This window comes from Schistocerca cancellata, chromosome 8 (genome assembly GCF_023864275.1).
Source record: "Schistocerca cancellata isolate TAMUIC-IGC-003103 chromosome 8, iqSchCanc2.1, whole genome shotgun sequence".
In the NCBI taxonomy this organism is placed as follows: Eukaryota; Metazoa; Arthropoda; class Insecta; order Orthoptera; family Acrididae; genus Schistocerca; species Schistocerca cancellata.
Window position 1 is genome coordinate 220090190 of NC_064633.1, and position 24185 is coordinate 220114374.

General features: G+C 43.2%; 1 protein-coding gene across 1 annotated transcript in view; it reads right to left on the minus strand.

The window, feature by feature from the left end:
- LOC126095472 (ATP-dependent Clp protease ATP-binding subunit clpX-like, mitochondrial) overlaps positions 1-23015 on the minus strand; it is a 73804-nt gene extending 50789 nt beyond the window's left edge. The window contains exons 1-2 of the mRNA XM_049910261.1: positions 23000-23015; positions 11431-11643 (exon numbers count right to left, since the gene is read on the minus strand). Of these exons, the coding sequence (XP_049766218.1) occupies positions 11431-11643; positions 23000-23015 (229 nt within the window). The remainder of the gene's footprint in view (positions 1-11430; positions 11644-22999) is intronic.
- Between the last annotated feature and the right edge of the window lie 1170 nt (positions 23016-24185).

Here is a 24185-nt window from a genome sequence, read left to right on the forward strand (position 1 = left end):
CGAGCAACCACTCCAAGGCATGCATGAGGAGGTCACAGCTCAGGTATCAGAAGTGTGATCCCTGTGTGTTCAGGGGGCTCAACCAAAAGGGTACATAGCGACCCCACCACACGGGCTGGCTACCGTGCTGGCTATGCACCCTAGCATCAGACAACGACGTAAAAGAAAAGGTGGAATGTACTAGGAGGGCGCACGTCGGAGACACTAGGTAAGGTGCTCTTCCCCAAATGGCTCACACTACGGAAAAGAAATTTTGGAATGGAGGTCAAACCCCAGAGGGGGACCAAGGAATGCCAAAAGGAGGAGATGATTACGCAACAAAGCCGGAGTGTAAAACCAACAGAACCAGGAGGATAGCGGGGGCCAACATAAGCAAGGACACCAATAGAGGGAGAGGAGAGGGCGAGGGGAAAGGGGTATGGAGGGGAAAGGAGGGGAAGGGAAAGGAAAGATGATGATGATGTTTGGTTTGTGGGGCGCTCAACTGCGTGGTTATCAGCGCCCGTACAATTACCCAATCTTTGCTCAGTCCAATTTCGCCACTTTCCTGGATGATGATGAAATGATGAGGACAACACAAACACCCAGTCATCTCGAGGCAGGTGAAAATCCCTGACCCCGCCGGGAATCGAACCCGGGACCCCGTGCTCGGGAAGCGAGAACGCTACCGCGAGACCACGAGCGGCGGACGGGGAAAAGGAAATGCAGCCCGGGAGAGAAAGAAGGCTGCAATGGCTCGGGGCCCCGTGCTCGCCACGCACGTATCCACAAAAGAGTTGTGGACCCCCTGGGGGGATTTAAACAATTACTTATGCCTTCAACACAGAGGGGTCTTTTGATTTTCTTTTCAATACTAACACATGTGACGACCATTTTTAAATTAGTATAGTTGTTTAATAGCACTTGAGCAATCAACATTTAAATAAAGTTACTGGCAAAATAGTAAACTGTTTATGAAACAACTACAAAATTATGGCAATATGAGGTATTGATGCCGAGTATATTTGCTATGTAAATGTGGAGAATTCAATGTTCTGACAAACATTTGCCTAATAAAAAGGTATAAAACACGTAATTAATCAAGAAATGAAACAGATACATATACATGGTTTTCGGAGAAGATGGCTATAGTGAAAGCCATCGCCTGAGAAATCTTCTGCTGAAATCGCATGACACGATTAAAAGTTGTTAATTCAGATGTTCATTGTATAAATGTTTATTCACTGTGAAATATTAACTACCGTAGTTCCAAATGTATTGGAATATTGTTGTGTCACAGGACGTATCTCATTTACCTGAGATCGCCGATGTATTCAGATTTGCCTTAATATGCAACTATGATCTGTCGTCGAAGTTAACAGAGCTCTGTACTTTAGCCTTCTTTGCGACTGCCTAACACACTGCTATTTCCTGCAACATTGTCTGTCTTCCTAAGTGACCGTCCGTCGCCAAAATTCCCAATACTGCGATTACCCCACATCCCGTCCTCTGCTGACCCCCTTGCATCTGGCCCGCCCTGAGCCGCAGAGCCGCTAGCGTTCAGCCGTACAACAAATACGGTGTACCTCATAGCAATTCTGGGCGGCGGATTAGCTCATATACGTACGCATAACGTTACATATATTAGCGATAACAATGGCGAACTGAGTCAACTGGGCTTTAGAATGCTTCCTCATCCACGGTAACCTGTGCAATAGACTCAATCCCAAGTGAAACCCGTAACTTGAAACTTTGTGTTGCAGAGAAGAAATTTTCATCAAATGAGGACGTGATAGTTGCAGTCAACGAGTATTTTGCAGAGTTTGACAGATCCCATATTTTCGACGGGATGAAAGAAGCTGGATAATTGCTGGGCCAAGTTTATATCCCTCAAAGAGACAATGTCGAGAGGTAGGACGAGTTGTTTACGAAACAAAACTTTTTTTTTGCTTTCTTACCAGACTTATCAAACCACATTCGTAATTTGAGTAAATAACAGCTCCAGTCTCATTAAAATATTTTTAGTCAGGACCGTTTTCGGCCACTGGGATATCGTCAATTGTTTAGGAATTACCTACCCGCTAGTAAGTCACGTCTCCATCAGTGCTCAACACTGAACACCTGAGGAGCAAACCCGATATCTATTCAAATTACTAACAACAATTATGGAAATCCTGTATAGAATGTGACGGAAATACTGAGCGAAATTACAGTCGTGGTAGTTCATGGTCACACCAAAAGCACCTAAAAGTTGCTGCCAGTCCCAAGTGCAAAATAGTGCAAACTGAAAAAATTATGGTCATGATCTTGTGAAAATTTGTTATCTTGCCTGAAAAATACGTTTTTATTTCAATAATCGAAAACTGAAATTTTCATACCTATTCCATAGCAACTTGCATTCTTCACCGAAAACTGTCTGGATAAAACAGTGATAGCAGAACAATATCCCTTCGACCACGGAATGTTTTGGGCTTAATCTCACGTTCAAATAATTGATTTTACCCCTCCGCAATGTTTTCAAAACATTTTCGGTTACGCTTCAGCTATCGGCGCGGCTTGTTTTCCTCGTCTGTATTCCCGCTTCGCTGGTCGAGATGTCACGTTGTGGTCCACGTGACTCTTGCGCAACAAGGGGCGTTGATCCGCCTGAGGCACGTTCTCTGGCAGCCTTGGCGAAATTATTTCATTCAGTATCTATGTCATTTAGACCATCATCTGCGATGTGCCTTTTGCATCGGACAGTAGGAAGTACTATCAATACATTACCTGCAAAAACATGAATAAAAAATGAATGACGTTTGCAAAAGGAGTACAAAGCTGAAGCTGCTTTGGTAGGATGTCGCTTATATGCTTCATACGAATCTTAATTAAGAAATATTTGTGTGGTTGGGGTAACTCATCCGCCGGATTTTCGTGCACAACCGAAAGTGAGAAACGATGTTAGGGATGGGGAAAACGGAAAGAAAAAAAAAACTGTAGGGAAGGAATCGATGTGCGACAAAAAGTTTGGTACATTCCTTGCTCGCAAACCTGCATCATTGTTCTTAAAAAAGCGCAAAAATATGTCTATAAGAAAATGAAGTAACACAACGCTAAACAGCGCTGCTCAATAAGACAGAGATGCAAAATGGGTCATGAAATTGTGGAACGAACGTGTTGATGCAATCTCCGAAAACATATTTTATTCTATGTTCCAAAGCCGTAATGTTTGATTATGCAGAACTGCTACATTAACACACCGTTCAATGTTCTCCCCTACCAATACGTTATAATTTTACATTTCAATACCTCTGCATATTTTCGCAAACAAGTGTTCATTCGCGCAATCAGACGGTGTTGCATCAGGTTTCTTCATTATCATCGTGCGTTTCATTAGAAAATGCCACCAGCGTATCCACAGATAAATTAACCCTCAAAACACTACCGCTGACGAGCAAATCTGACACTCGTTCTAGTCAGCCAATTATGTAAACTTACAAAAGCAGCCGGCCGGAGTGGCCGAGCGGTTCTAGGCGCTACAGTCTGGAACCGCACGACCGCTACGGTCGCACGTTCGAATCCTGCCTCGGGAATGAATGTGTGTGATGTCCTTACGTTAGTTAGGTTTAAGTAGTTCTAAGTTCTAGGGGACTGATGACCTCAGAAGTTAAGTCCCATAGTGCTCAGAGCCATTTGAACCATTTTTACAAAAGTCTTCAGTTTCTGTAACAAACAGTATTTATTTTTTCTGTCCACACTCCCTCCGTACCCAGTGATCTAATCCTAAGAAACTTTGGCCTTACGTTAAATCACTAAACAGATCGATGCAATCTGTCCATACAATCTTGTGTTCATACTGGCACTGAAACTGAGGGCGAAACAGAAAAGACCGAAATGCTAAACGTCTTTCCCCAAAACTGTTTCACAAAGGAAAAACGCACTGTAGTTCCTTCTTTAAATCGTTGCTGAATGACAAAATCACGTATCGAAATAAGTGGCCAAGGATGGAAAAGCAGCCGGCCGTGGTGGCCAAGCGGTTAAAGGCGCTACAGTCTGGAACCGCGCGGCCGCTACGGTCGCAGGTTCGAATCCTGCCTCGGGCATGGATGTGTGTGATGTCCTTAGGTTAGTTAGGTTTAAGTAGTTCTAAGTTCTAGGGGACTGATGACCTCAGAAGTTAAGTCCCATAGTGCTCAGAGCCCTTTGAACCATTTGATGGAAAAGCAACTTAAATAGCTCAACAGAGGATGGCAACTGGACTTGATGGGATACCAATTCGATTCTACATAGAGCATCCGCAATAAACTTGGCCCTCTTCTAGCAGCAGCGTACCGTAGGTCTCTAGAGGAGCGAAGCCTTCCTAACAATTGGCAAGGAAGTGCAGGTCATTCCCATTTTCACGAAGGTCTGTCGAACAGACGTATAAAACTTTCTACATCTGACAGTTTGTTGAATTTTGGAATATTTTTTATGATGGAGTATTAGGACATTTCTGGAGACAGAAGGAACTAACATGTGTTCCGAAAACAACGATCTTATGAAATCCTGCTCGCACTCTTCGAACACGAGACCCGGAAGGCAGTACATACAAACGCCAAGGTACGAGGGTTGACTGAAAAGTAATGCCTCCACCTTCGTAACTCTTCAACAGTTGGCAGCATTGGTATGCGGCAGGTACTGGCTTGTTCTGTAGCCTCTTCTCTACAGCTCCAGTTGGAGGGGAGCTTTAGCACTGAACGGTTGTGTTGTCACAGTGTAAAATTATAGAACCCTGCGCAGACGATCGGTAGATACGATTTAAGCAACATGCAGTCATTGAATTCTTGACAGCAGAAGGTGTCACCTCAAAGGGGATTCATCAGAGAATGAAAGTAGTTTATGGCAATTGTGTTGCTGTGAGTTCTATGCATCGTTGGGCGAGTATGTTTAAAGATATTGAGGCGGGAACATCTGACCTGCGTGACAAACAAGAGTTGGACGTCCTGTGACAGCACCCACCTAGTTTCACAAGCAAAATGTTGACAGACTGATTCAGGACTAGCGTCGTATCACCCAGAGAGAAATTGCAAGCACAATCGGCATTTCACGCGTGTGGGTCACATTATTGCTTTCCTTAGCTTTCGGAAGATCTGTACCCCTGATTCTGACTCCTGAAATGAAAGCGCACAGACTTTAAATTTGACAGGGACTCTTCTCGCGTTACGAGAATGAAGATGACGCCTTTCACCATTCAATTGTGACACGAGACGAAACGTCAGTCTATGGAATACGACACAAAGACTCGTCCCAGAAAAAGAAAATCAAGACGCAGCCCTCAGCTGGAAAAATCATGGCCACAGTGTTCTGGGACGCAGATGGTGTTATCCATGTTGATTTCCTTGATCGTGGAACAACAACAAGTTCAGAGCGTTACACGACAACGCTGCGAACTCCGAAACGACGACTAACAAGGGTCCGAGAGAAAAAGGGAAATGTTTTCCTGCAGCATGACAATGCTAAACCACACACTTCACGTGGCACCACCGTACGGCACCCTCCATACATTCCAGGTTTGGCACCGTCTGACTTCCATCTGTTCCCTATAATGGAAGACGAGCTGCGGGGACATGAAGACGTTGAGAGAACTGTGAGACTGTAGTTGCGGAAACAGAGAGCGTCGACTTCTTCCGTGACGGCTTCAAAAAACTTGTTCATCGCTGGCAGAAATGTATCCAATTAGCTGTGATATGTGGAAAAGTGAATATTGGTAATTAAAGGTCACATTCTAAGAATTATTGCTGAGTTTGAGTTATTAAATTCCCATCCAAACCCAATTAACAAAGGTGGAGACATTACTTTTCATTCAACCCTCGTAGATGCAGTGTTCTTTTACTTCCGGAAGGCATTCGATAGACTTCCGCTTAAACAAAACAGGAGCGTATGGAATGTCCGACCAACTGTGTGATTGGAGTTTCTACCAAACTGAACACAGATAGTCGTTCTAAACGGAGAGAAGTGTTCAAACGTAAAGGTAACTTCGGACCTGCCCCAGGGGAGTGTTAACCCTTTCGTGAGCCGTGGGAAACATGCTTCCCACTACAATATACTCGCTCCTAGTCCCGTGGGATTCACACTTCCCACCTCTGTACGGTGGGCGTCGACTACCTAGTGAACAGTATAGGGTACTACTTCCAATCGGAAGTTCCCGCCGTTTTTGCTGTACCTTCGCGCAGAGGCATTGTATAGCTGAGTGTTGCTCTTTATTTTTATTAAAAAACACTGCTGTTTGCGAGACATTTTGTGATTTTTTCCTCAAAGCTATAGAGTAAGGTAAATACTTTTGATTTACCCAAATTTATGAAGGAAAACGTAACATTGGAACGAGGAGAATTCCAGTTTGAAACAAAAGGAGTCATTTCTACAGTAAAATGGATGGATAACCGTCCAGTCTCTTCCCTGTCATCAATTCATGACCCATGAGAAACAGCCACAGTGAAAATGAAAAACAACGATGGAAGTAGTACACAGATTTCTTGTCCTTAAGTTGTGGCAGAATACAACAAAATAATGGGTGGTGTCGATAAGTTGGATCAATTACGAGAAAGGTATGCTATTGGCAGACGTTGTGTAAAATGGTGGCACAGAATATTTTATTTCCTGGTGGACGTTGCTGCAGTGAAAAAATTGGGCAGCGTGATCAGCTCACGTACAGGATCCATCTAGCCAGACAATTGATCGCTGGCTTCTCATCCCAAAAAAGGCGTGGACAAAAACCTGTCTTTCTGGCAAAAAGGGGTAAAGTACTTGAAGATTTTTGTCATGTGGCTGTAGGGGAGCATCAACCCATTTTAGGAGAAACCTACTGGACGTGCCGTCATTGTAGTACCAAAGCTGCGGAAAAGAGCACTCGCTGTGTTTGTACATATTGTCAAATACCACTTTGCATAGACCCATGTTTCAGAAATTTTCATGGCAAGTAATTGTGAACAATCATTGTAATGAGAGAAGTAAATTTATCAAATAAATGACATATATTGAAAAACTTTTTGTCATTTAACTCCAAGGAAGGGCAGTGGGAAGAATACTTCCCAACTTGTTGTGTGGCCTCACTTTCAGAGTTGATATTCTGTATGATGAATATACCTATCTGTTAATGTCTGCTCTCCATTTATTAAAAAAAAACTGCTCAATAATTTTGCCCACAAAAGGGTTAAAGAACAATTACTTCTCATATTACATACAGATGACAGAGTAGATAACGTCGAACATACCATGAGGCTTTTCACGGATGATGATGGTGTTTACAGAGAAGTCGCGCCGCTAGAAAATTGTTGCGAAACGCAGAAATACCTGCAGAGAATCTACGCTTGGTATGGAGTGGCAATAGATCATCATTATAAATAAATGTATTCTGAATACAAGATCAGAAACACACTTTTTTACTGTAGGATTACAAAATCGCAGAACAATCACTGGATGAATTTCCTTCCATAAAATACATTGGAGCATGCTTACGGAGCGATTTCAAGTGGAACGAGCACTTAAAATTAATCGCGAGTAAGGCAGATGACAGACATACACATTGGCAGAATCGCCAGGAGGTGCTGTGCATCAACAAAGGACATAGCTTACAAAACAATAGTTCGACCAATACATTAATACTGCTCGGTAGTACGGGATCAGTGCCAGATATGACTGATAGAGGAAATATACACGATTCAAAGTAGAGCAGCACGTTTCGTTACAGTGTCATTTAGAAACCACGAAAACGTCATGGATATGCTCAACCTATTCCAGCGGCAGACGCTACAAAAGAGCTGTGCATCATGATGCGATTTATTGTAAAAACTAGCTCAGAATTGCCCGGGTATTCATTTTGCCAATTTTCTACTAGAATCGAAACCTTGTATGTGATCCTACAGTAGACTCAGTGTGAGATGATTCCGGACAGTTTCTGTACTCTGGGCGTAACTGCTTCGCATTTTTGAAAATATCTCTATGACAACGCCTCTTCATAGCTATATAGACAGTACTGTTTTCGCCTACAACTGTTTGCACTTCGCAGTTGAAAGCTGTCAAAAGCGCTGCCATGCGTCACAAATTTCCTCAAGTTGATTCGACTGTATGAGAGTCTTCGTAGTGAAGAATAAATGTGTTAAAGCTTCATATATGATGCGCCATTTTTCACGCATCTCAGTGTTTATGACGCCATATCTCTTGAATTACGTGTCTTTGGTTGGTTTATTTGGGTGAGGGGACCAAACAGCGAGGTCATCGGTCCCATCGGATTAGGGAAGGATGGAGAAAGAAGTCGTCTGTGCCCTTTCATAGGAACCATCCCGACATTTGCCTAGAGCGACTGAGGGAAATCGTAAATCAGAATGTCCAGACGCGGGTTTGAACAGTCACCCTCCCCAATGCAAGACCAGTGTGCTAACCACTGCGCCACCTCGCTCGGTAAACTACCTGTCGTGCAGCAGATACATTGACTCTACGGAAAAAAAACAACGAAGGAATTACCCGAATAGGACGGAAGTCGGTGGATGTGATGCACATCTACAGACAAACAAATGTTAATAATTTCAGAAAAAAACTGGATGGCTTATTAAAAAAAAAAAAAAGAGAGCTTTACAAATTGAGCAAATCAACAACGCGTTGGTAAAGCTCTGGCCCTTATGCAACCATTTATTCGGCTTGGCACTGAGTTGCGGAATATTCTCCTGTGCCAAATTCTGTCCAACTGGCCCGTTAGATCGTGAGATGTTTGGAGGGCCCTGCCCTTAATGGTCCAAACGTTTTCAACTGGGCAAAGATCCGGCGACCTTGTTGGTAAAGTTTAGTAAGCACGAATACAAGTAGTAGAAACTCCCACTATGTGCGGGCGGGCATTATCTTGCCGAAATGTAAGCCTAGGATGACGAAGCGCAAACAGCTGTGGGTGAAAACAATAGCCGTCTATAGAGTTATCCCCGTGGGGCGTAGGATATCATCTACATACGGCTGTGCTGTAAGGGTCCGCTTTGAATCGGGCCCCGATGAAGAGCGAAGAGGTGTCTAGAGGCGCCCCAGACAGTAGTGGTTTACTTTAAGGTGGCCCATAGAAATACATTACACGGAAGTATATTAAAAAAAGTTTTATTATAATGATTGGTTCACTTTGCTGTGCTCTTTTTTTATTATTCTCCTACAATAGTAGGTAAAGCCGCCACAGAAGTTCTGTGTAAGGCGCTATCGTGACGAATACAGCCGTCACAATGCTGCAACAGGCGATGCTGACAAATTTTTGGAGTAGTTACCAATTTTTAGTGGTACAATTCTTTTGATAAACATTTCTTTTAAGAAACTTTTTTTTTAATTTTGAATTTCAACTACGACGACTTGAGTCACTAAACTGTTAGATGACTTGTATTTTATGGTACCTTGTGCATGCCGCGCAGTAACTCGTTAATTAGTACCGATTTTGAAAACTGTTGTCACTGGCTTCAAGGAGACAAGTATCCGCGTCTGGCGGCAGTAAGTAAAGAATTTTATGGTTCCTAGTTTGGATGGAATGGGGTACGGATTATGGGATATCGAACACACTTCAAACTGTCAGAAATCCGATATATATATGTGAGTGGCCATTTTAACCATGAGCGGCGGCAGCGGAATGGTGCCGGCACGGTAGCTCAGCGTATTCGGTCAGAGGGTTAGCTACCCTCTGTAATAAAAAAACTGAGTGAACGGATAACAAGGAATCCGAACGGGTGTCATCGGACATCCGCCTCGAGCAAATTCAGCGAACAATTTGGAACAAAATGAGATCAACTTAAAAAAAAAAGCCTGCTCCGTCAGAGCGTTAACTACAATTTCTAATAAAAAAAACTGTGCGAATGGATGAACGAACAAACAGAACGGGTGTGATCGGACGTCCACCCTGAACAAATTTTATTTTCAACACAGACATTTTCTTTATTATTTATATTACAATTGATATAATGGGGAAAATACGTGTAATCGGATGAACTTCTATTAACTTTACAATGTTATTTGGCAGTCTCCTAGTTTTTATTATCACAAATAACATAATATTCATAACTATCGACTAGTATAAGACCAAACGCATAAAGTGATACTGAAGACGTGTGCTTGTCCGTGTTTTCAAAACTGCGCGTATTTAATCGAAAGAGAACAATTGCTTCTCGGAAGACGCTATTAAAATACACTCGGTACTGCATAACCAATTATCAGCGCTGACTTTTAAGGAAATACTGCGCTATGCATGGTTTGCTTCCAAACTATCGTCTGAAAGAGAAGTTTTGGAAAATGTTAACGAGGTTTGTTTTTCCACGGAAAACGTCAAAAGACCTTGCGTATGCGGAAACATAGCATTTATTCAATGCAGCTGGTGCCGTTTAACTTTATGTTTTCCATGTTTTTACGAAAAATACCACCCTGCAACTTGTACTCGTAATGTCGAAAGCGACGATTAATTGTACATCTTTCGAAAGCCGTCTGTGCCGGTCAAAACTAGGAGGTAACAAGTCGTTTCGGGCTCCTTCCAGGTATAAGGGATTTCTCAAATCAGGAACAAGCATACATTTTCAGTATCACTTTATGCGATTGGCCCTTTTACTAGACGATAGTTATGAATATTACATTATTTGTGATAATAAAAATTAGTAGACTGCCAAATAACATTGTAAAATTAATAAAAGTTCATCCGATTACACGTATTTTCCCCATTATATCAATTTTAATATAAATAATAAAGAAAATGACTGTGTTGAAAATAAAAAAAAACTGACGAAGGGAACTCTATCCAGCGATTCAGCGGCTTGAACGCCAAACACTTCTTTTTTCCAAAAAAAAAAAATAAATCATTTTGTTCTATATTGTTCGTGGAATTTGTTCAGGGCGGACCGGCCGCGGTGGACGAGCGGTTCTAGGCGCTTCAGTCCGGAACCGCGCGACTGCTACGATCGCAGGTTCGAATCCTGCCTCGGGCATGGATGTTTGTGATGCCCGTAGGTTAGTTACGTTTAAGTAGTTCTAAGTTCTAGGGTACTGATGACCTCAGGTATTAAGTCCCATAGTGCTCAGAGCCATTTGAACCATTTTGTTGTTCAGTGTGGGCGTCCGATGACACCCGTTCAGTTTGTTCGTTCATCCGTTCGCTCAGTTTCCTTATTATAAAGGGTAGCTAGCGACACATATATATTCGACGACCGATATTATCTTGTGATTTTCTCAATAACTCTTGAGAAGTGCGCGCTACTGCTTTCACATTTAGTTGTCCTCATGGAGTACTATGTGTGTACGAAGTTTGCAGTAAATCCGCGTTCCAAACGTCGTGGCCTCCCCTCGTGAGAGGAGTAGGCCACCACGTTTGTCTCTTGCGATTATGAGAGGCTCCGCAACACAACATTAAAACAGAGATTTTTTTGTGGCTGCAGCGCAGATAGCCTTGCTGTACGTGGGACCCCGGGCTGGGCTGTCGCGAGAGTTGCTTACTGGCCAGTTGTTCACTGGTGACAGCGAGTCCGGCGTGGCAGGAGAGCTGGCGCAGCATGCGCCTGGTGCAGCGGCCGACGGCAGCGCTAGCGGTGGCCGCGACGGGCAGCCGCGACCGCGACGGCAGCTGCTGCTCGTGGCAGCACAACTCCACCAGCCGGCGGCCGCGCAACTGCGACGCGGACGGCGCCCGGCACACCAGTCCAGTACGTACTGGAAACACACCACCAGCCCTTCTCCTCGCACACAATAACTAACGATCTTCCTCCTTTCTACATTTTTCCGTTAGAAATCGTTTCTTAATCAGTCCTCTCATGATGTGCGAATGCAATTTGTACACTACTGGCCATTAAAATTGCTACACCACGAAGATGACGTGCTACAGACGCGAAATTTAACCGACAGGAAGAAGATGCTGTGATATGCAAATTATTAGCTTTTCAGAGCATTCACACAAGTTTGGGACCGGTGGCGACACCTACAACGTGCTGACACGAGGAATGTTTCCAACCGATTTCTCATACACAAACAGTAGTTGACCGGCGCTTCCTGGTGAAACGTTGTTGTGATGCCTCGTGTAAGGAAGAGAAATGCGTACCATCACGTTTCCGACTTTGATAAAGGTCGGATTGTAGCCTATCGCGATTGCGGTTTATCGTATCGCGACATTGCTGCTCGCGTTGGTCGAGATCCAATGACTGATAGCAGAATATGGAATCGGTGAGTTCAGGAGGGTAATACGGAACGCCGTGCTGGATCCCAACGGCCTCGTATCACTAGCAGTCGAGATGCAGGCATCTTATCCGCATGGCTGTAACGGATCGGCAGCCACGTCTCGATCCCTGAGTCAACAGATGGGGACGTTTGCAGCAGCATGGACTATCAGCTCGGAGACCGTGCATGCGGTTACCCTTGACGCTGGATCACAGACAGGAGCGCCTGCGATGGTGTACTCAACGACGAACCTGGGTGCACGAACGGCAAAACGTCATTTTTTCGGATGAATCCAGGTTCTGTTTAGAGCATAATGATGGTCGCATCCTTAATTCGATCTCTGCGAAACCCTACATTTCATCAGGACAATGCAAGACCGCATGTTGCAGGTCCTGTACGGGCCTTTCTGGATAGAGAAAATGTTCGACTGCTGCCCTGGGCCAGCATATTCTCCAGATCTCTCACCAATTGAAAACGTCTGGTCAATGGTGGACGAGCAACTGGCTCGTCACAATACGCCAGTCGGATTGTAGCCTATCACGATCGCGGTTTATCGTATCGCGACATTGCTGCTCGCGTTGGTCGAGATCCAATGACTGTGGTATCGTGTTGAAGCTGCACCGGCAGCTGTACCTGTACACGCCATCCAAGTTCTGTCCGACTCAATGCCCAGGCGTATCAAGACCGTTATTACGGCCAGAAGTGGTTGTTCTGGTTACGGATTTCTCATGATCTATGCACCCAAATTGCGTGAAAATTTAATCACATGTCAGTTCTAGTGTAATATATTTGTCCATCTGCATTTCTTCCTTTTTTCGTCATTATGGAGCATTCTGGCAGTCGCTGCGGAAAGCCACTATTTCCATGAATCAAATATGCACTGATGAGGCAAAACATTATGACCATCTGCTTAATAGCTTATCCATCCGTCTTTGGAACGAAAGACATCACTGATTTTGCGTATCCGACAGTTTTCTGGTAGGTTTGTGGATGTATGGGGCATCAGATGTCTACAGACATTCGCGTAAATGATGGGCCGCTGATTTGCGGTAGGGACCCAAATGAGTTTCATAGGATTTACATCAGGTGAATTTGGTCGCTTAGACATCAACGTGAGCTCGCTATAATGTTCCTCAAACCACTGTAACACGGTTTTGGCTCAAAGACACGGACAATTGTGCTGCTGAAAGATGACATCGCCATCGGGGAAGGCATAAAGCATGAAGGGATGCAGGTGGTTCACAGTTGTCATTACTAGCACAGGTCCCATGCAAGCGCAGCAGAATGTCTCCCATAGCATAATACTGGTACTGGTTCCACCAGCCTGCGTCCCTCTCACGCTACACATTCCGAGCCGCCGTTCACCTAGGTGACGGCATTTGTGGAGACGACCATCGACCTAGTGTAGCAAAAATGTGATACAACCGAAGAGCCGACCAGTTTCCATTGATCGACTGTCGAATCCCCACTGAAATCTTAACTGACAATGTCGTTGGGTCAGCATGTGAACACGTAAATCATGGTTGTTGCGGAGCTCCATGTTCAACAATGTAAGATTAACAGTGTGCTTTGAAAGACTTGTGCGTGCACCAGTCTTGCACTCTTTCGGTAGACATATCCCCGTCCGTGTCCGCTCTGCTTACATACATCCGTTACCGTGTCACCCCTAAAAGCACCAGCCGGCATCCAACGTCACACTATGGGTATTAATCATAATGTTTTGGCTCATCAGTGTAACTACGAGGGCGTTCAATAAGTAATGCAGCAGTTTTCTTCTTGGACAATTTCGGTTGAAAAAAATGCGGAATTTATTGCTCTTTACAGGCAGCGAGCTGTCATCGGGTTCCTTTTGGCGGAAAACCGAGCATCGCAGATATTCATTAGCGCTTGTAGAACGTCTGTGGAGATCTGGCAACGAACAAAAGCACGGTGAGTCTTTGGGCGAGGCGTCTGTCATCATCGCAATCAGCGCAAAAGTGTTTTATCTCCCGCGTGCCGGCCGGCAGCACGCAGCTGTGACGCCTGCAATGTTGGAATGTGCGGACACATTCATTCGAGGGGCTCGACGGATCACAATCGTTGCACAACTGGACGTGTCTGTTGATAGTGCTAACACACTCGTTGACCAGTTGGGGTACTCAAGGGCGTGTGGCCTCTGGGTTCCTCAATGCTTAACCGAAGATCATACAGAGTAGCCGTCTGTGCACAACTGCTAGCGCATTACGACGCTGATCGTGACAATTGTTGATGCAACAGTACGTTCGCTCCGCCGTCGACCAGTAGAAGGGCTACCATGCTGGCATACAGACCCTTCCAGTATGGTCACGTAAAATCGTCGTAAGTCAACAGAGTATGTTAAAAAATAGAGTTTTGTAGTTAAGGGTGGGGAATAATATGGTTTATTGGATTTCTGAATAAAACCAACCTGCTTTAAGAAAAAATGTATTACTTTACTTACTGAGCGGCCCCTCGTAAACCAACTCACGTCATTGCCCTACACCGCAAGGAGTGAATAATTTATTACCATTAGTATGTACTCTTTATACGCCTAGTAGTCAAGAGTTACCATCACCTCGAAAAGATGAAGTAATTCACTCCTTGGTTGTTTGCGGATAGATGCCCGCAGTGCACACAGACATCTAAATCCCCAAGCCACCGTACCGCAGCACGCTGCTAGAGAGCCAAGATAAATTGACGCAGCCCATTGATGAAACCCCCACCCAGAATACATTTAACTGTTCACAATCTTTTGTGAGAGAGAATCCTTCCTATACAATAAAATAATGTTAATGACAAAAATCAAACATCTCTAATCGTAAATTTTCAATTGATATAATTTTTATACCCGGCGGAGGTTCGAGTCCTCCCTCGGGCATGGATGTGTGTGTGTGTGTCCTTAGGATAATTTAGGTTAAGTAGTGTGTAAACTTATGGACTGATGACCTTAGCAGTTCAGTCCCATAAGACTTCACACACTTTTTTTTCCGGCCGCGGTGGTCTAGCGGTTCTAGGCGCTCAGTCCGGAACCGCGCGACTGCTACGGTCGCAGGTTCGAATCCTGCCTCGGGCATGGATGTGTGTGATGTCCTAAGGTTAGTTAGGTTTAAGTAGTTCTAAGTTCTAGGGAACTGATGACCACAGATGTTAAGTCCCATAGTGCTCAGAACCATTTGAACACTTTTTTTTAATATAATTTTTATAAGTTCTCCATGGATGCAGATGACAAACTTAAAGAAAAAAGCTGTAACGCAAAATACAGAAAGTCACAAGAACCACAAGAAGTGTTAACAAGGTTCATATAAGAAGATATTTTGTTTGTTTTCTAATCTGTGAACACTTTTCTTAAAAACTTAAATTCTGTAAGTACAGATGGTAAAGAAAGGGTAACGTTCTAATAAAAATGACCAGCAAGACTTTCTGCATCATAACTCATCCTTGTTCTGCCAACGGCATCGTCAAACAGGGCGGAGAAGAGGACAGAAGTTCAGGGCAATATCTTGATATTGGGGTGGGAAACTGCCCCTAAAAGGTGGACGAATCAGCAATGATGAACGGCGTGCGATACAGAAGGCAATGGCAACCACTACATTAAAGACACAGGAAATGTGGCCTGTAATTGAAAACAGTGTCATTACGATCTCTCCACGGGCAAAAGATTCCAGACTTGTCCCCCATTCGGAGCTCCGGGAGGGGACTGCCACGGGGAAGGTGACCGTGACAGTATTGGAAAACACGTAGCAAATAATTGATGACGCAGGGTGCAATTGTTACTCTGAGATGAAAAGGTTGGCAAGGACAGTATTCGTGGCATGCCGCATCAAACCAGTCAAAAAACTGATAGCTCAAAAAAAAGTAAAGAGCTCTCTTCCTGTTATGTAAAAGAAATAAAATTAAAAAATCACTGATGATAACATGTCAGGGTAAAACAAGGAAAAAAGTGCCGTCTCAAGGATGAACCTATCCAAAAACAAATTTATTTGTATGTAAACACGGATATAAGAGTGAGCTTTAACGTCGAGATTAATTATACAGTAATACCGTGCGGTAACTCGTTCTCTGCATTTAACACAGAACCGCGCTTCAATAGTGCGTACCGAGTAGGTGGAACTGTACGCTAACAGCCATCATATTACACAATGGATGGGTGGCGAAGACGCTTCCAATGTTGTCAAACAATACGGAACGACGGAGAACGAAGTGGTAGACCACCACTCTGTGAAGAACGGGGGCTCGCGAAAGAGCTGGAGGCTCTGTTGCTCTAAAACCAGAGTATCGCAATAGAGGTGATGGTGGAAATAGTGAAAATTAGTCCTGGACAAGTTTACATCTTGTACGACATTTTGCACATGGGAAAGATGGCCACCCGCTGCGTTTTTCGTTGTTTCACACCCATTCAGAAAAATCCACCTAACCGAAACAGCACCGGAAATGTTGCAGCTGTGTCAGGACAATCCTGATGGCTTTTTTTTGACGGCTCATCACAGCGGCCGAGCGCTGTGTGACCCCGACACAAAGGTAGGTTGTTTGGTTCGTTGGTTGACTTGTGGGAGAGGACCACACAGCTAGGTTATCGGTTCTTTCGGAGGGAACGAAGTCGCCCGTACCCTTTGAAAGGAACCATCCCGATAATTGCCCGAAACGATTTACGTAAAACACGGAAAACCTAAATGAGGATGGCTGGACACTGGTTTCAACCGTCGTCCTCCCGAATGCGACACAAAGGAGTAAAACAAGTAGTGGAAACGTCATTCCTCCAACGCCGAAAATTACGGAGATCCAGTCATCACTGGACAAAGAGCAAGGAGATGCTGAGTGTTTCTGTGAACTACCATGGTGTGGTGCTAACAGATTATGTTCATAAGGGACAGATCGTCAGAAAGTAAGTTTATCATAAAACAGCGTCTCTGTCATCTGACAGGAGTTACGGTGAAGACATCAGGTGCATTTACCACGAAGAGGTTGCCATGAAGTAGTACAGCCTAGTGACTTACTTCTTGCTTCACAAATTAAGAAGAAATGCAACACAAGACGTTTCAATCTCAGATAAAAGCACTGGCCGAAATGTACTGTTTTTATACATATTGGTTTACAGCCTGAACATTATTTTTAAAGCTCTAGATTATCACACGAAACTGTGAAATTTTTTTCTCAAATACTCGCAAACGAAGGCCTACCAGGGTGAATGGCTGCAGTGTGTTACACCTGGGACGCTAACCTTAATTTAAAGGAAGAAGAATCAACTCAACTCACTGAAGTACTTAATTATGGAAATGCAGTTATTACTTCACAATATTCAGCATCTTTACGCATCTGGAAGATAGACATCTCACTGATATTAGACACGAAGGAGCCTGTTGTTCTATAATTAAGACCTTTGTGGAGAAAATCGTACAACTCCAGGGAGTAACAAGGAGACGTCCCTAGGGGTAGGACTAACTTTTTGAAACCTTACGTTACGGTCGCATGTTCGAATCCTGCCTCGGGCATGGATGTGTGTGATGTCCTTAAGTTAGTTAGGTTTAAGTAGTTCTAATTTCTAGGGGACTGATGACCTCCGATGTTAAGTCCCATAGTGCTCAGAGCTATTTGAACCATTTGAAACCTTATATACCGTTGCGCAGGTTAGGGTCCCAGGTGTAACACACTGCAGCCATTCACTCTGGTGAACCCTCGATACTGAGTAATGGAGAAAAAAAGAATTCACAATTTCGTGTTATAATCTAGAGCTTTAAGAATAATAGCATTATGCAGATTAATCGTGTAGGGCAATAATCAACGTGCATTCCCCACATGCAGAAGGTTGTGTGTTCGAGTCTCCTCAGGCGCTTATTTTTCAGTCTTTATCGAAATCATTTTGATAATTCTTTTTATTCGGCTATTTGGTTCAAATGTATTTTTTATTTCTAATCCTTTGCCCCGTCATGATAATCATCGTTTTACATTTTTAATTTTCGAATCCACAACATTCTGTATGTGTGGAATGTTTGTATGACAAATCACCAACCTCAAAAGTGTTGATCTTGTTTCTAAAAAAACGTTTCTGACACCATTACACAGTAAATACACATAGATTGTTTTATCTTTTGTTTTTACGTGATAAATCGCCATTTTGAAATATTTAAATGCTGTTAGGATAAATGAAAAGAATTAAATTCACGTGCACATAGGTTCCAAATGGGAAAAGTATGGAAGGAGGATAAAATGAAAGCAAATCGATTACAATGGCTTGACAAAGATTACACATTAACAAATACATTTAAGCCAATTACATGAATAAAAATAATGGTCAAAATCATTTTGGTAAAGATTAAAAGACAAAAAATTTCAAAGCACCTGAGGAGTTTTAAACCCACAACCTTTTGAATGTATGGAATGCACCTTTATCATTACAGTAAGCCAGTAGCGTGAATAATAAAACTATTTTTAAAGCGAAATTATGATTTTTTTATCAATCACACACAATTAAAGCCCCTTAGAGCGACTGTCATACCTGGGACCCTAACCTACATCACCGTATAGATGGTCCCCCCCCCCCCCCCCAAAAAAAAAAAAAAAAAAATCAATCCATCCCTGGGGACGTCTCCTTATAAGAATATGGGTTGTACTTGCAAACACAGCGAAGATTCTCCAAGATTTTGATTTTCAAACACACTTACATCGACAAATTCAAGAGCAATAAGTAAAAACCCCAAAGCCACCAATCTTTTGTTTTTGTTTATGAGTGAGAGCCACAACTTCGATACAAAGTTTGTTTCATGGGAGGAACGCTACGTATCTTCTATAAAATTGCACGTCGTAATTTTTTTTTTATTTTGATGGTATAGGCTTACGACATTTGATGAAACACTGTAAGCTCTCAGTCATCGAATGAACTTTTAATCAAGAGGCAAGTCATCAGACAGCCCTGCATACCACTACAGAGAAAATGTCACAAGTTCAGTAAAATTATATCAAAATTTGACAGTCCAAGAGGGACAAAAAACAACTCAATAGGTTTGCCCAAGCACTTAGGACTCGACTAATCGACTGATAATTTATTATTACTCTGATTTAAATTTAGAGATAATATACAGACTAATACCAACTTTAACGGCCTGAAATTCAGTTATGTCACGGATTGCGCGGCCCCTCCCGCCGGAGGTTCTAGTCGTCCCTCGGGAATGGGTGAGTGTGTTGTTCTTTGCATAGGTTAGATTAAGTGATGTGGAAGTCTAGGACACTGTGATCTCGGCAGCTTACTCCCTTAGGAATTCACACACACCGAAATTTTCTGTGTATGTTCCCACAGTTCCTTTAGTAATTCTGACAACCGGATTTTCATCCAGACAGTTTTGTGTGTATGTGGTTGACGTAGAGCTTTGGTAGCTGGCGCAATGAACTTCATTTGACAGTTTTACGTGGGTACTGTTTGTGGTTTTAATTAAATTTTTGGCGCAGTTTAGAACCAAGGCTTATAATGTTTATAGGATAATTTTTGTAATAAGCTTTTTTCTTTTCGATACTCTGATGATGCCTAACCAAGGCGGAACGCGGCATTTTAAAATTGAAACATAATAAAGTAAGGTACCACACTGACGGGAATACAATAAACCAAAAACAGGTGCAAATGATATTAAAAATATCACACAGGTGCTGAGGAAAACAGGTTAACTGATAACTTTGCAAGACTTTTCTGGAGTTCCTTGCAGGAGACCCCAGAAGCATTTTGAGAAGAAATTCAATGCTTCAGAAAGAGATGAGACGATGTCTACGGATACTTCAGCCTGCAACACGTCGTAAGTTTTCGCGCCCAGAGTCAACGTCCATAACATTCTACTGTGTTGTACACAGCGTCGCGTTGTATTCAGCGTGTTATAATGCGGAAATTTTCATTCCACGGCTGTGGCTGCTTAATATATATTGGTATAGCAGGGTGCTATTTTTCTTGTTGCAACGCAGTTTCATAAATTATTGCTATTTATTTTGCTGTAATTAAGAGGTCCACAAAAAATAAATTACCATTACCCCATTAATAATCTTCTTTGAAAACACTCACGCTTTAAATAAAACCCATCCTTGAATTGTAAGAGCACCAAAAAATACATGAATTAAAACAACAGTGTGCGACTGGTCGATAAAGAGCTGCTAACTTAAGGTTCTCATTTCTCGCTAGGTTCAAGAGGTATCCGCAACCAGATCCGAGCAGAATATGAAACTGAACATAATACTGTAACCACCGCCTTCAAAGAAGGCTCGTTTTTTTTTTTACGTGGATGGCTTTAAGTGAATGAGGGGGTGAGGGGGTGAGGGTGAAGGGAGGGGTGTTGGGAACGTACAGAAAAAAGTCTCATATTAATCCAACTTTAGGTAAATACTATATCGTGTGTACTTTCGAAAAGTAAATGGCAGGCAAGGAATATGTAGTTTATTTTTATACCGTGGCAAGACAATCAATGTAACAAATCTCTAGGTTTTGTGAATATTTGTATCATGTCTCTTCCGATAGGTGGCAAACTCTAAGGCTCCTACATCTCATTTCCGAACAACAATATAGTTTACAGCGAAGGAGTTAAATCAGTGCATGCCACGGCGACGCAGAGGAATGCACTGATGGAGGAGTCTGCTCTCTTGATCTCGTTTCAACTAGCGGATACTGAGCTATTGCCTCACCAGCACTGATGCCAAACGCACAGAGGGGGCCCGAAGACTAATCTTGGGCCGTCTGTGGTGTTGACCTCTAGCACGCTGTTACCACGGCCGTTCGGGCGCCAGATTTATCACAGTGGCGCCTGAAGCAAAACAGTTACACGTAAGCTCCTCCCTCCTCTGACAACGGCTCAAAATATGAACTACCCACACACCAGCACCACGCAACTCAATTCGTAGCGCATCTCAGAACATGACTAGGAGTTGTGCAGTCCGCATAGAATTTTGTTACGAGAATAACAAGCGTGTTAACACAGTGAAACAGCCGTTCTACCACAGAAATTAACAAAAAACAACCCATCCTTACGTCCAAAACACTTGCAATTTTTCCAGAGTTAGCAGAGTCTAAGACCACATACGTAGACCTCAACAAAGAAGCGCTACTATCCCAGAAAGATATAATAACAGCAAAGATTAACTCCTCGTTATATACATACAACCGAGCGAGGCACTCGAAGACAGAGTTTCAAACCGCTGTCAGGCCATCCAAATTTCGGTTTTCCGTGGTCTCCCTAAATTGCCAAAGACAAATGTAGGGCCGGCCGTGGTGGCCAAGCGGTTAAAGGCGCTACAGTCTGGAACCGCGCGACCGCTACGGTCGCAGGTTCGAATCCTGCCTCGGGCATGGATGTGTGTGCTGTCCTTAGGTTAGTTAGGTTTAATTAGTTCTAAGTTCTAGGCGACTGATGACCATAGCAGTTAAGTCGCATAGTGCTCAGAGCCATTTGACAAATGGAGGGATGGCTCCTATGAAAAGGACACGGTCGATTTCCGTCCACATTCTTCTCCAATGCAATCTAATTACCTCATCGTCGACGGGACGTTAAATCCTAATATTGCTTCCTTCACGTTATCCTACAGGTAAGCAATCTGTATGTAGCTCTTTCCGGTTTCTGGAGCAGTAGAACATCTCCATCTCTTCCGAACACAATTCAACCTTGTAAAATGTGTGTTGGTATGAAGTTGTAACATGTAAAAACGAGCAACATGACACTTAAAAAAACCTAAATAAGGAAGGAGATAATGTTAGAATTTAACGTCTAGTTTACATTGATGTCATTACATTCATGCAGGGAGAAGCACTGAACATAGTCATAAAAATAAATATTTTCAGAAATAATGCAGGAGAAGTATACATAGACAATATTAGTTGTTCACACAAACCACTAAAATTGGTGCAATAGAGCGAAGGGTGCAATCGACATACTGTCGTTTCATAAATTTTAGTATCGCCAGGAACGGGAGGAGAAATTATTCTAGCTTCCTAGTAATTGACAGGGCTCAGGTGATGATAACTTCTGTAGCAGCAAAACGCAGCTGAAACATTCATCTCCACGACCTTCTGAAAATAAAAAATTCTCACTATCTGGACTACGAGCGGATCTTACATAGGCGTATGGTAAAGAAAAATAAGCAGTGCATTAGCATAAATAGCGCTATCTACGAAAGTTATTTGCTGCCAGTGCTCGATGAGATTCTTTTAACGATAATGTAAGCCATTTACTGCTATCAGTTAAATTTGTTATCAGTCTTCTCTGTGTTTCCACTTTATGTAGCTGTTCTTAAAGTCACACACAGATTTCTCTGTTGCTGACGGTGCTGCTGTTCTTGTTGTTGTTGTTGTTGTTGCTGCTGCTGCTGCTGCTGGCGTTAAGCCAGCAGACAGAATGGTTCATAGCTTGCTGTCTACTCCAATAGCGGCATACAAGCGCCTCAGTTTGGTTTTTACCAATTCTATGGAGACAGTGGGCAAGTGAATTTCCCTTATCCAGTTACGTAACAGCAAAGTGTGACAAAAATTTGAAAGATGTTCTACACAGATTATTGTCAAATAGATGTCACAGAGCTAAATATGATAGGTAACTACCATTCTTCAATCAAGCAGTGAGAACTAACTCGAAATCTGCATCTCAACCAAGATCGGAATTCCTTACCGGCAAACCGAGCGAGGTGGCGCAGTGGTTAGACACTGGACTCGCATTCGGAAGGACGACGGTTTAATCCCGCGTCCGGCCATCCTGATTTAGGTTTTCCGTGATTTCCCTAAATCGCTCCAGCCAAATACCGGGATGGTTCCTTTCAAAGGGCACGGCCGACTTCCTTCCCCGTCCTTCCCTAATCCGATGAGACCGATGACCTCGCTGTCTGGTCTCCTTCCCCAAAAACCAACCAACAACACCAACCATACCGGCAAAATTAAGGTATCTGTTCCAACCTCGCATGTGCCTACAGGCTCAGCGACAAACTGAAAGGTGAATCGACAGCTGCTCTTTGACAGTAGCCGGGGTGGTAGTACAATAGGAAATAAAATTATCCAAGAGGCATCTGAATGCGATGTTTTGCAACCGAAAGAAGTTGCGAAAGTGGGCTAAGTCTTCTACAACCCATTACCAGAAAAAGTCACTGAAAACAGTGGGATGGTTGCGACCAGACAAGTTACGTGACTGCCATACACTATGTCTCCTTCACTGGCTCTTCAGTTTGCACGCACTCCTGATCACGAACCTGTCATTCCACCATATTAGCAAGACAAAGTATTATTTACCTAGCATTTTACGTGTACCGATCTACAGAACAAAAACATTCTCACATTCATACTCACTCTCTGTTGTCTTGTTACACTGAAGAAAATTGCTGAAAGCACTTTCTTCTGTCATCTTAAGAACTTTACATAACTCTGTGAAACAACGAAACAAATGCTCCGTTGTCCCAGCACTGGCTCGGGTAACGAAATGGTCGTAGCTTTGGCGACTTCAGTGTTTTAAGAAAACCACAAAATGACTGAGATCGGAGGTGACATTTTAACTTTTCCTTTTCGGAATAGTAAACACTTCCCCAACTCGTATGACGAAAGCCGGAAAGGCATCTGATAAATATGGATCTCTCAATTATTCTGCCGGGAAATTTAACATTAGAAGAAATACTCAGAGACGGCAAAGCCAACGTGAGCACAGTGGAACGGAGAAACGATTTCGTTTTAACAATGATGAAGACGAACTGAACGGCAGGCTTCGTTCAAGGCATCTCTATTCAGTTTTAATTCTTCACAGCATCCCGAGAGGTCAATGGCGGGATGGTTCCTTTGATACGACAAGGCCTATTTCCTTTCACATCCTTGACATATTCCGAGCTTGTGCTCCATTTCTAACGACCGCTATGCCCACGTTAAACCCCAATCTTCCTTCCGAGAGGTCATTCCTACGAAGTTATATTATGGCAAAAAGTGACAGCAGTTATAACCTGGAAGTTATATTGGCGATAAATTTTCTTGATGGTGGAAGTGGGGTAGTAGAACATGTGCAGACTGCTCATATTCGTTGTACGTCAAGCATGTGTCTATATAATCATCCGGTGGT